This window comes from Anser brachyrhynchus (genome assembly GCF_964034855.1).
Source record: "Anser brachyrhynchus genome assembly, chromosome: 3".
Taxonomy (NCBI): domain Eukaryota; kingdom Metazoa; phylum Chordata; class Aves; order Anseriformes; family Anatidae; genus Anser; species Anser brachyrhynchus.
In genome coordinates, this window is record NC_137696.1 from 76,477,994 (window position 1) to 76,490,776 (window position 12,783).

The 12,783-nt window shown below is 42.9% G+C and overlaps 1 protein-coding gene across 1 annotated transcript in view; it reads right to left on the reverse strand.

The window, feature by feature from the left end:
- AMD1 (adenosylmethionine decarboxylase 1) overlaps window positions 1–12,728 on the reverse strand; it is a 16,989-nt gene extending 4,261 nt beyond the window's left edge. Inside the window, exons 1-4 of the mRNA XM_080586947.1 lie at window positions 12,280–12,728; window positions 3,029–3,115; window positions 1,410–1,536; window positions 818–920 (exon numbers count right to left, since the gene is read on the reverse strand). Of these exons, the coding sequence (XP_080443073.1) occupies window positions 818–920; window positions 1,410–1,536; window positions 3,029–3,115; window positions 12,280–12,410 (448 nt within the window). The 5' untranslated portion in view covers window positions 12,411–12,728. The remainder of the gene's footprint in view (window positions 1–817; window positions 921–1,409; window positions 1,537–3,028; window positions 3,116–12,279) is intronic.
- Between the last annotated feature and the right edge of the window lie 55 nt (window positions 12,729–12,783).

Consider the following 12,783-nt stretch of genomic DNA (forward strand, 5'->3'; position numbering starts at 1 on the left):
CTAGTAAAGACAAAAAGGCTCCAGTTAACATACCACAGCTGATCCCCTATGTAAGAGATTTGCCTCATTTCATATCTAAAGGAAGTTTAAGTCTTTCACAGGACACTAAGAGGTTCACTGATACAGCTAGCACTTGTACCAAATAAGCAGACATTTAACTTCGGGAGCATAAAGCCAACAGCCAGAAAAACAGGCTCCCTCAGGTTGCCTGAGCACCCCCAATTCAGAGCCTACTAGCAGGAAATTCATACTATAGCTTTAGCTACACACTGATAGATGCTCAAGACTGCTAGGGTTTCTGCTTTTAAAACACTCAGTTTTAAAGTACTAGTTTCCACATTCCCTCAAAAAAAACTTTTCTGCCAATAGTTAATATTTAAGATTACTCTTGTCTCTTGTAGGCTTTAGATTTTATTAAATGTTTGAATTCCATCTTTAGTGCAGTGATTCTTTAGAGCAAAGCTTACATTTTTCTTCAGTGCATTGGTTACCTTACATTACTACTCTGCCTTTGTGATGAGGCTTTTAGGGTCAGCATGAGCTGGATTCTGCAGGCTTATTCACTATACTCCCTTTAGAAGCCTGAACATAGTCTGTTAAAATAAGGTGCTAGATGTCAAGCTTAGTATGATTTAAAGTTCAATCTTGGCAAGTGAGCATCAAAGAGTTACGTATAGCTTTTTATTTTTGTGCAGTTGAACCTCGTGCAAGGTCTGCTAAATCAATGGCCTCACAAGTCTCTGTATTGTGCTGCTTCTCCCTTCATATCAACACTTTACACAAGCTATGCAACTTTGCTTAAGTTTTATAAACTTACTTGGGAAAATTTCGTTAAGAAATTCTACTTCTTCCTGGAAATTCCTATGTGGGTACTCCTGGTGGGAAGGCTTCATGAAATTCTTACGTGAATAAAAGAAGCTCTGAAAAAGTAAAGATGCATTTTAGATACTAAGTATATCTGTCCACCTAGAAATCTAAAAACAATTTGGAGAATTTAACATAAGCTTTCACAGGACATGAGTTTTCATTGTCAAAAATGCTGCTACCTGTATATAAGACTTCTATTTCAGAGATATACGGTTATTCCTAGTTTGATTAGTAAGCTACAAGAGACAGCTTACGTCCAAATTTGTTTTCCACAAGAAGAAATCCATGCCCATGTTTGTCAGTGCTAAAATCATTCAAGTCTTTCATGCTCAAGTAACCTTAACTCAACACAGCAGCATTCATAATGTACCATCCTTTAATAGGCAAATAGAGAGATAAATCCCCTAGCAGAGCAGTCAATCATATACAGCCTGTTACAGGAACCATACACAAATGGCAAAAGTTTCAGAATATTTAAGTGAATATGAAATAATAAAAAGCATTTTGTACATTCCAAGGGAGATGCATTTTTAGGACCTCACCTGAATTGAGTCAAACCCACTGTACTCCCTAGCAAGCTCCAACAGGGGAACCAGTGCTTGCAGTAAGAGGGTGGTACCACACGTCTTCAAAATGAAACGTCTCTTGGAGACAAACATGCTACTCTCACTGTAAAAGATGCAAGAAGAACGTGTTAGGCACTCTATTAAAACAAACCAGGAGAGAATGGTTAGATCTTGGTTCTCATCCCAACCAAATGCACTACTGCAAGTGAACATTCAGCATATAATGCATAAACACAATGGGAAATGGGTCAAATTTATTAATTTTCACAAGCATGAGATCTATTATGATTTCCTAAAACTACCTGCTCTAGCTGCGTTATCACAGTTACCACACTACAGAAAAATCTGTATTCAATCTACCCAAGAAACACACAGGTGCTGTGAAGTGGGTACACAGAAAGCATGGAATTCTTAACCCAGCTGCAGAACAGGGTCAGACCTGAAAGCTGACTTTCTCAGCTGAAATAAGGCCTTTGAGAAAGTCAACTCAGAGAAGGCAAAGTCCTGATCAGAACTTAGTATGTCTGGCTGCATCTTCTAAGAAAACTAACTACTAGAAAGTGGTAAATCAGCACCTGTCCACAGGAAGAGGAAATCACAGAGTATAACCACAGCTCCATCATATGCCTTACGCATAAGATAAAGTTTACATATAGTTGTGACTTACAGAAATCTACAGGCCCACTGAACTGGAGATAAGCACTGAAGCTATATCCAGTATGCTGAAGTGTACAGCAAGTATTTTCTCACCAAGTAACCAGACAGTAGTAAAAGTCTAGATTAAATAGTTTTAACTTCGTTTGGAAGGCTGTTTAAGATTGCAAAGTAAAGGTTATATTTTATCCAAGTTAGTTGTTACGTTTTTTTCCCCTTTAGAATTTTGTTTTAAATATGAAGCTTGCAGAAACAAAACTTCAGCACAATTTTTGACTGGCTTGCTGTTAACCCAACCTTGCCCTCCAGGCAGTCTTTCCGAGTACAAAAGCTTCAGTTTTTGTAATCTGAAGTAAAGCAGAGAACGTCAATATGTCTGTAAAGTTCATGCAGAAAAAGCATGAAAATATTTTGCAAGATGAAAAACACATGGCAAAAGTAGTATCCTTACGACCAACTGCTGCACAAGATCAGAATTCCAAGATTTCAGGAAAGCTACATTTTTTACAGATGTCCTTACCTCAGCTGTAGTAGTTGTTCCATTGATTGCATTATCTGGCCTTAAAGCCAATTTATTGATAGTTTTTGCTGATCTAAGAGTAATACTTAAATGTACTGTTCTGCTGAAGTAATTCTGTAACTTAAAGACTCTTAACTGGGGAAGAATTATCTATCCCAGGACAAAAAAATCAATGATCAGGTGCAGAAATACCTGCCTTTAATCCTGTTAAGGAAAGTAAAAGTACAAACACTAATTACTATGAAAACATTTCTGCTACAGAACACAAGCATGACAGCACTATGATTAGGAGGCCCTTGCAAGCTGTAGCTGTTAACAGCAGGATCTCAACCCAAGACTGGATTCTTGGCCAAACATATCCCATATAACAGCTTTAGGTGTTTTACCTCTAGGAATCTATAAGCCGCCGCCACTGGCTTACCTGAGTACATAAGCTTCCTGCTTGTCAGTTTTTGTCACACTTATGATCAAACAATGCACATTCTCCAGAAGTTTGTCCCACTCAATCCTGCAAAGAAATTACAGAAGAGCCCAAACAGGTTAAACTGAAGCTTTTTGGAACACTGGTTTTAAAAAAAAGCATAGCTCAAACAGGATTATAGCTCTCATCCACACCTTTCACGCTCTCAGATTTAGCAACTCAAGACTTCACATAGGAACTGCACATATCACAATACAGCAATATCCAATTCTGCTGCATGAGTGCAACTGTTAAACAGCAATGCCAAGCTTCTAACAAGACAAGTCAGGATAAACCTCATGTCCTACATTCTACGCATAGGAAAATAAAATTCACTATTATAGCAATGTATGCTTTAAATTGAATATCCACATTCTTTCCATTTCAGTAGCCATTGGTGGCTATTAATGCAATACAACAACATGTTAACATTAATAGGTTCTATCTGTACAGCTTCAAATGCACAATTTAATTGAAAAATCAGCCCTAAGAACCAGTACATCTCAATGACCTGAACTCCTCTTTGATCAATCTGGATTATAGAATTCCTTCTACCTCTAGAAGACGTTGAATCTACACTGCTAGATTTCACTACGATAGTGTGTTTAACATTTCAATTACTTATTGTCATCATTCAGTCTACAAGGAATTCTACTAAGACACTGAAAATCAAAAGGCTTAAATTGAGAGAGAAAACTCCCAAGCACTCATGAGAAGTGACAGACTTGCAAGAACCACGCATGTCATTTCAGTCTTGTCTACATAGATTAGTAGAGTCCCATATAGAAGTAAAGTTTGGTACAGAACAGGCAGGAACAGATACACCTTCCTGAAGTCAGAAAATTACAGGACTGTCTGTCAGCTTCCCGCTTCTCCTGTCTCTCCCTTCCCACAGCCTATCCCATCTGTGGGTTTGTGCTGGCTCTTGTGCTTAGACGTGTCATGAGCCAGGGAACTGACTAACCCAGCATAAAGCTAAACTACCCACCAGGTTACAGAGCTGAACCAACTGAGAACTGAAGACCCTTCTACCAGCAGCCAGAAGGTAGATGCCTCCTCACAGCTGGGAGACTGGAGGAAAATATGTTTTCTGGTCACCAGGCAAGCTCCTAGGTTGGCCCAAGCTGCTCACGTAACTGTCAGCCTAATCCTTCCTCAGGAGTCAGACCTTCTCACCCTTTGGCACTGCGAAAGCTCCATAGCTGTACTTCAGGACAAAGCACTCACTGTTAGGTCTTTCAGCAGGATTCCTCCAGCAGCTACCAATCCCTCCCCATAGAAAACAAGCCTATTTACTGAAGTGAAACCTCAAGGCAAAGTTGAACTATTAGATGCTATCTCAGTTGTAATCCAGATGCACTTTGCTTTTATAAACACCCCAACAAAAATGCCTCTCATTTCTCCCTCACTTGAGAATGCTTCCTACAACTGAACTCTGTACCTTTGCTACTAACACTTGAGAATTTTTACTCTTCTAAAGTCTGTATTAGACTAAACTGTTATACAAGTCAACCAGAACATACTTAACTTACAGACTCTCTATAGCCTCCTTTCAGATAAAAGTTAAGCTATTACATATGAGTTTAAAAGAATTCTCTGCACCTTAAAATCCCTTGTGATTAAGTGCACATCTGATCCAGTTCATAAACTCTGATTTTTAGCCATCCAGATATTCAAAGTGAATTTCTCCCTACCATTCTAGTTAGTGAACCTTGATGAAACACTTTTCAGCCGCTAGAGAGACATGAAAGTACAGCCCACTCAGACCTGCAGATCAAATTAACCAGCTTGTTTTTAATGCACGCACACATTCATTAGATCCTATGCTCTTGCTATGGGCTGTGCCCATTTCTGATACTCAAGTGTGTAAGAAAATACAACAGTCTGCTCATCTTTGAGCAACCTGGCAAATGCAAAGACTGAAATAGTTGATATTAAACTTGAAAAAAATTCCTAGACAACCAGGCAATTTTGGTGAGAAGAGGACTTTAGGATTTGTTTTTCTCTGGAAGCTACAGCATACCTTCATACATTTGCTAGCTTTAGTATCTTTCCTGTAACATCCTATTATCTTCTTGTGAACTGAACTAGGTGATGTGTTAGCTGTATTTGCTATCATGGAATAATCATCCAAAACATTTCAGCAGCACTCCTGTTGATATTCTATCTGCCACTAAAGAAATACTCAGCATCTAACACAGCATTTGGGAAAGCTGAGGCATAGCTCCCTCACCCTGCCTGATGCTGAGCTGCAGTAAACCTACAGGTACACTACCACAGATCTGATTTTGTACTAGTCTGAGCATTAATGATACGTAACTATCTCAGGCATTGCAAAAGCCTAAGTCTCTGCCTTCACAGGCTTCTTACACCTGGTCAGTCAAAGCCCTAGCATTACGCAGGCAAACAAGTTTTCTAACTAGCAGTGTACTGCAGCACTGGACATTTCAGGAAAATGGCTTACCCAAGTTTCAATCATATTAGTGGAAGACGTAAAAATTCTGGTGTTCAAGAAGCCCAACAGTGATGGGATCAGTACAGCATACTGCAATATTGCATGTTAAGTCCAAGGCAGAGCATGTCTACTTTATGTTAGTTAGTACTGTAATTGATATTTAGGTTCTATTGCCGAAAACAACAGTTGCACAAGATGTTTGAATATTAAAGCTTTGCTCAACCCTTCACTAATCCAAGTACAGAAGCCATAGCTAAGCAAATGCTACGTGTTCATGCATTCATTTATGGGAATGAAGTTCGTGACTTGATCTGATAAGGGTTGCATTGAGAAAGAAAAAGCCTTCATATTGAGAAATACACAAGATACCAAGCTTGATCCAGAAACATACATAAAATACCGGGTTGCAGCAGCCAGGATGAGACTTGGCCACATTGCGGAGTTTTGTGGAGATACTGGCCTGTATCTATATGTATTTTGAAGTTAAGCACAAGAAAAAACTACAGAAAGGCCACTAACATGCTGTATTTGATCTCAATATAATCTATTTAAACAAGATGACCTTAGTATTTGACATTTTCCATTGTTTAAAGCAGAGCTAAAAAACATCTGGGACTGCTTTGTACCACTTAGAGTTTACTAAAATTCTAACTCTTGCATTTCTTCCTTCTGGTTAATCTGTAGAATTATTTAAGTATTTCAGGTTGAAGACATACCACCTTAAAACAGCAATTCAATATTACCAGTATATGTATTATAATTAATCCCATTTTATTTTGTCAAGCAGAAGAACCTCAAAGTTATTAACTGTGAAAGACCTAAGTACATTACATCCTATTTCATAATTAACTTTTACCTGTGAAGCAAAACTTCCAACTGAAAAAGAAGCAAGACTCCTTTTCAATAAGATGCCGTCACAGGTTTCTGCTCCTCAAAATTCCCCCTTCAAGGGAACTGAGGATTGCATTACTATTTCCCACATTTTCTGTAGCCAGACATCACTGGGACAACCCTGGACACTTTGTTTGGAGCCTGCTTCCCTATAACTGGGCTAAATATATGAGAACATGATGCCTGAGTATCACTGGCAGCTAAGTGACTTCTGTAGCAGACCTGCATCCACTGGAACTCCAAACTGACAAAGCACTACTCAGTCACGGAAACCTATTACCCCCTCCAAAGCTATAAAGTCCTCTTTCTCAAACATAAAATAATTGACACCCACTGAAATTCCAGTTTCTCCAGTAGGCAAGCAATGTACTTCTTAAATGGTCACACCTGCCCAGAGAATATGAAATGAAACCAGAATACATGTGCTCAGGTGTGAACAACTGTCTGTACTTAAATGATAGCCAGCTACTTGTTCTATACTTGAATAGTAAACTATACTAAAAAGGAAAAAAAATCAGGTTTAGCAATCTACTCCTACACCTGTGTTGCAAAGCTTACTGTCTTATCAGTGGACTCATTGCCAGAATGCAAATAACTTCCTTTCAATCTTCTACACAGGCATGTCAGCAAGGAAATCCTATCAGAACTCAGGGGTATTTAGTTTTAGGAGGTATATGCTTTAGTATGCAATGAAATGAATAGGCAATGGTCCATCTCAGTAAAGCTCTAAACCATCATGTTTGCTCACAGCATTTCAGGCCAACTAGGAAGGGGGTACCAGCAATTTAACTGATCTGGAACCATCTCGAGCACTTGCTCTTCTAAACAGTCAACAGCCTCCACAAACATACCACCGCCCCCCCAGTCCAGTAAGAGTACCTAGGTACAACCTGCTAGTGCAACCCAGATAGCACTGGGGAAAAAAAACTGTTCTGCAGCAAGGCAGGAATTCTAAGGAAAATGTCTACAAAACTTCCAATTAAAGTAAGACAACTCAATAGTCTGTAGTAAGCAAACAATCACCAATTTTTACCTTGTACTTTACTGTTCAGACCCTGTTTGGAGTCAAGCATTGAGCTGGAGGAACACCTTTCATTCCCTCACCTGTTCCCTGAGAATTTTTGGGAGCCAACAGATGCATTAGCTACCTCATTAACAGGCTACAGTTCAGGAAGCAAATTCCTACCAGTTTCAAGATCCAGAACAGTCAGAAGTGTAATGCCTTGTCTAACCCACCTGTGCACAGGAGCTATAGGTGAGGAGCACAGAAGCTGACTCAAGACCAGTGCCAGAGCTGCAATATTACTGATGAGGGTTCTGAAACAGGCAGAAGCAGTACAGGCCAACTACTCAAATCAAACTTTTTAAAACATCTCTTAGCAGCCGATATTTTTTTCCCCCCTGCAAACTGACAGATGTGAATTATGTGAGTTAATTTCCTATTGGAATTGTAATTAAGTTTATAAATTGTTGTTGAATATAGATTACCTTGAATCATGTATCCACCCTGAGTTTAGACACAAGGCAGTTGCAACTTGATAATTGTACTGCTGCAGTATCTGTGGAGCGCACAAAACCTACACACCCTGTATATGCTCTGCACACAGATGCACAGAAAGACCATCTGCATCTCCCTTATCTTAAGCCTAAGAAACTCTCCAGGGGCACGCACATGACCTCAAATTAAAGGCAAGCACCTGAATGGCAAACGACATCCACAGCACTAGCAATTCCGAGCAGCACTCCCCACCAGGTACTTTTTGCCTACAAGATCCTGAGCCAGCTACTAAAGAGAATCCTATTGTTTTAAAGGCTGCAAAGTGCTACTCTCACAGGTCCTTTACTATCGTAGAACTCCATCCATTACATCCACAGATATCTGAGGGGCAGTCCTGACACACAAGATGTTTCAGGACACATAAGCCCCAGGTAGGCACCTCAGAACTTCAACTTAGGTCTTATAGGCAACTTTTGGGGCAAGTGTCAGTCTAACCTTCTCCAGAAGGAACGTGCTGTAAGACAACAAGTACCTGCCTCAAATCTTCCTGCTCTCCTGGCTGAGAAAACAGCCTTTAGGAAAGCCATTTCAACATATGAGTAGCTACACATCTTAACAGGATACTCTATGAAGTGTCACTAGGGGACCAGATCTTTGACAGGAAGTGACTAACCAAGTCCTTCAGAAGTTTCAGTGGTAAGGTAGGAAAACATCAAAAAGCCTTGATGCAAGTCATAACTTTCTGCAAGCAGTATCACAATTAGTAGTAGTACTGAGTGTAAAGGGGCTCGTTTCTATCATTTGAGAGTTACAGGCAAACCTATTTTATCTGTAATTTTGAACTTGTCTGCAATAATCTAGTTTCTAAGAACATCAGTTTGATGAGGGGAAGACTGAATTCTTTGATAAAGTTCTCTGCATTATCTTTCAACTGCATGCAAGAGAGCTCAGAAAGAACCGTGACAGAGCCCTCATCACCTCCCCGCACTGCCCTCCGCAGGTGCCACCCAGTTCTGCACCGTTGAGAAGCTTGGCAGAGCACGAGCACAGCAGGACAGACTCACAGCCTCCTGGTGCCCCACTGCGTGGAGAAACACGCAGAGAGCCCCGCTACGGTCTGCAGGGCTGGGGGAAGAGGGAGGTACTATGGCACGACAGCAGTGAGCTGACTCAGGCTGCAGGGTGTTGTACAAATTTGGTTCAGATACTTGACTGTGCAGTCGCTTAGGAGTTCTCATCTGGCACAGGCTGAGAACCTCATAGTATCAGTGTCACTCCCTATTGCTCATTCCTGCATTGTTCTTTTTCCAGTTTCTTATCATGTGGCCACATAATACGTGTGCAAAGAAACAAATGAAAAGTCCATAAATTATTTCAGAGTATCTTTCAGATTTGAACGCTTGAGACATGGGCTCCCAAATACTAGAATCATTAACCTATGGCTTCGAATGCCTGTACAATTAAGATCATAAGCCTTGAGATGAGGAAATGCAGAGCTGCTCAATCATCTGAAGGCATAAACTGCATTCTTTACTCTGGAGAGAGTGAAGGCGCTACTCAATCATCACAGAACTCCACTCACAGCGTGTTCGTCATGTTTCCAGCAAGCCCTCATTCTCATCCTTAGCTGAAGACTATTTTTAACAAGCATGCTTTACATAGCATAGTGAGAACACACACTAAGTTAAAGCAAATGATTCTGAAACCACAGAAACGTTAACTTCATTCCACTTCTCGGTATGAGTGGGGTAGGCATCTTCAGATGCTGGCCATTATTTCAACCACAAGACATTTTTGCAGAACCGATCAGCAAACGAACCAAAAGCCCCCAAATCTCAACAAAGCCAAGCCCATAATTCATTTTGAGTTTTTAGCTGGGGTTTTTACTGAAGGTACTAAAACAGAAAATTACAGGTCAATTTCTGAAACAATTTCTGAAACACCTCTATCCAAATTATTCTTCTGAAGACAGGCCTGCTCACAGGAGAAAGTTGTGAAGAATTTCTTAGTTAACCAGTGCTTGAACTTTTTTCCTTAATAGCTGGTAATATCCAGCAAAGACTTCAAACTATCTGATCTCTAACAAGCACACACAACATGGAAATTTTTGGCTTTGAACACCAGCTTAGTCATTCAGTAGATGAATGGCTAGCATTTCACTACTAAGCAGGTATTACTGTACAAAAGGCGAGCTCAACTGGTTTGCAACTTGACTCTAATTTAGCTATTGTTCTCAGTTTCAGCTTTGATTTCAAGTTCTGTTCAAAAAACTAGCTTATTCAATTGCCTTTATAGAATTAGCATAGTGGGGTATACTGTATTCAGAATCTTCTCATTTGCATCTATTAGCTGTAGTGAAATAATTTCCTTTTAACATTTTTCTAGAAGAGGATGTTTATGAAACTGCCTTTTATGCTAACAACACAGTATCACCATTACCCCTGAACACAGGTTAACAGCAGTTTTCAAACATGTCACACCCCCTACCCAAAAGATAGACGGCTTCAATCAACATCTTGTATTAAGACCCAATTAACGCAAACACCTTCAAAGCTTGCTCCCAGCTCTGAAACCGTGTTAAAGGCCACGTATTCAACAGTTAACAGTTTGTATCTGCCCTATTAAAACTTTACAGCCATATCTAAGCCTCATAAAGGAATTGAGGAAGTACCTGCCTTACAATTCCATTAAATTGTATTAAGCAATTTTAAAAATTCAGTTTGCTGGTTTAATGCGAGCCTCAGAACACAAACAGCCTAGAAAGTATGAATGCGTCAATGAGGAAAGCATTTGCAGAATGCCATCCCTAAACTAGAAGATGTGCATATTCCAACACCAGCACATGAATGCGAAGTCAAGCCTTGGAATCTTTCACATTTACAGAAATTAAACGTGACAGGAACCCTGAAGTGCCTACATAATATTTCAGATCAGCAGCACCCGTTTCAGCAAGAATTTGCTCTTCCAGGATTGCATGGACATCAACTATACAAATTCTAACCTTATAGTATCTGCAGTACTGCTATGTAGCAAAGAACTGTGTAACCACCTATATCTCATCATTGCCATGTTACAAACGTTAAGTCAAAGTGATCTGAACAGCTTTGCAAGTCAGAGTTACACGAGAACACCACACCGCAACAGGTCAGAGCTAAACACGTATCATGCACTGCTTTTGTCGTGGCAGAAATTAAGCTTCTACCTGTGAGCTAGTGACAGACATGCACAAGGCAGACACTCATTATTTCAGGAAAGGCAGTTATCTGCTCACTGGTGATTCAGATCTTTGGGTAGCTAACTCTACCAGTACATTTACACAGGAAAGATGCTGAGAAATGCCAAGACAAAGCATGTGGAATTTGCCTTTTCCTAAGTATGTACCTTTGAATGGAGAAACGACTATGGCAGTACATGCACCCAACGCATCACAACATCTCCTCCAAGCTCCCTGACCAAAGACCACCGGATCAGAGCCATATACACGTGCAAATCTGGACACACCGAAGACACCAGATCCTCCAGGCGCCAGCCTGGTAATGAACCACTGACAGGAGCGCAGCCTCCCAGCCGGTCCCGTCTGCCTAATGCGAGCAGGGCCGGGGGAGCAGGGCCGCGGGAGCAGGGCCGGGGGCTGCCCTCGGGCCCGCCTGGGGAACACGTGTGCAGCCGGGGCCGTGCGGGCCGCGGGCCTTTCTTCCTGCCTCGCTGGGTGGTAGCGAAAGAAGCGCCAGCACATTCTTCAGATGCCCATTGGGTGACAAGGCGGGGGCCCACCCCTCGGCGGCGCCCAGCTCTCATTGGCTTCAACTTGTCAATGAGGCGGGGGGGGGAGAGGGGAAAGGAGAGAGAGAAAAAAAAGGCAAAAAAAAAGCCAGGCGGCGCGGTCTGGGAGCAGCGCCAAGAAACTCACGTGTAAATCGCCGCTCCAGCCGCACTCCGGGGGGAGGAGGGGGCGATCCCCAACCCCCCCCCCCAGTGCCGGCCACAGGGGTGGGGTTCCCCCCTCCCGGTACCGCCGGTTTTGGGAGGGGGGGTGTCTCTGTGGGGGCTCCTCGGGGTGTGGAGAGGGGGAGGACGGGGACCGGGCGGCGCCACATGTTGCCAGCAGGGACCGCACCGGGCCGCACGCGGTGGCGCCGCGGAATGGCGGCCTCCTGCCCTTCCTCAGAGGAGGAGGAGGAAGGAGGAGAACCCCGGGGGGGCTGCCCAAGGTGACCCCCGCTGTCACTGACTGGAAAACGGGGGGGCGCGGAGAGCCAGCTCCGCAGCCCTGACGGCGCGAGCGCGGCCGTTGCGACCAACGGTCGACGGTTCCCCCCCACCCCCCCCACCCCTCCCCGCGCGCGCTCCCGGCGGCCGTTACCGGACCTGGGGATGGTGCGGAGGTCGCCGGACCCCTTGCTCTGGTGCGGCTCCTGCGGCGCGGGCTGCTGCCGGGCGAACCACACCTCCAGCAGCTTCTCGGTCCCTTCGAAGAAGTGTGCACCGTTCTCCTTCATGGTGAGACAACTCGGCAACCAACAACCACAGAAATTAACGGCCGCCCCGCCGCGGGTTTCACCTCCGGGGGGGATTTTTTTTTTTCTTTTTTTTTTTTTAATATTAATTTAAAAAAAAAAAAAAAGATGAAGGATTATTATTATTTTTTTTTTTTAAACCACCCGGAGTGCGCGGCGGCGGCGTGAGCGTGCGTGCGGGGGTTACAGTCCGAGCGGGGCGCGGGCGATGCGGTGCGGTTCCTTGCAGTCCGTGCGTTCCCCTGTTACAGAGCAGAGCGGTGAGCGAGCGCTAGCTAATGTCGCCGGCCATACTGTGTAAGCGAGGGCTGAGCGCGCACTCCGCCGCTTTTATACCCCGCGGGGCGGCGGGGGC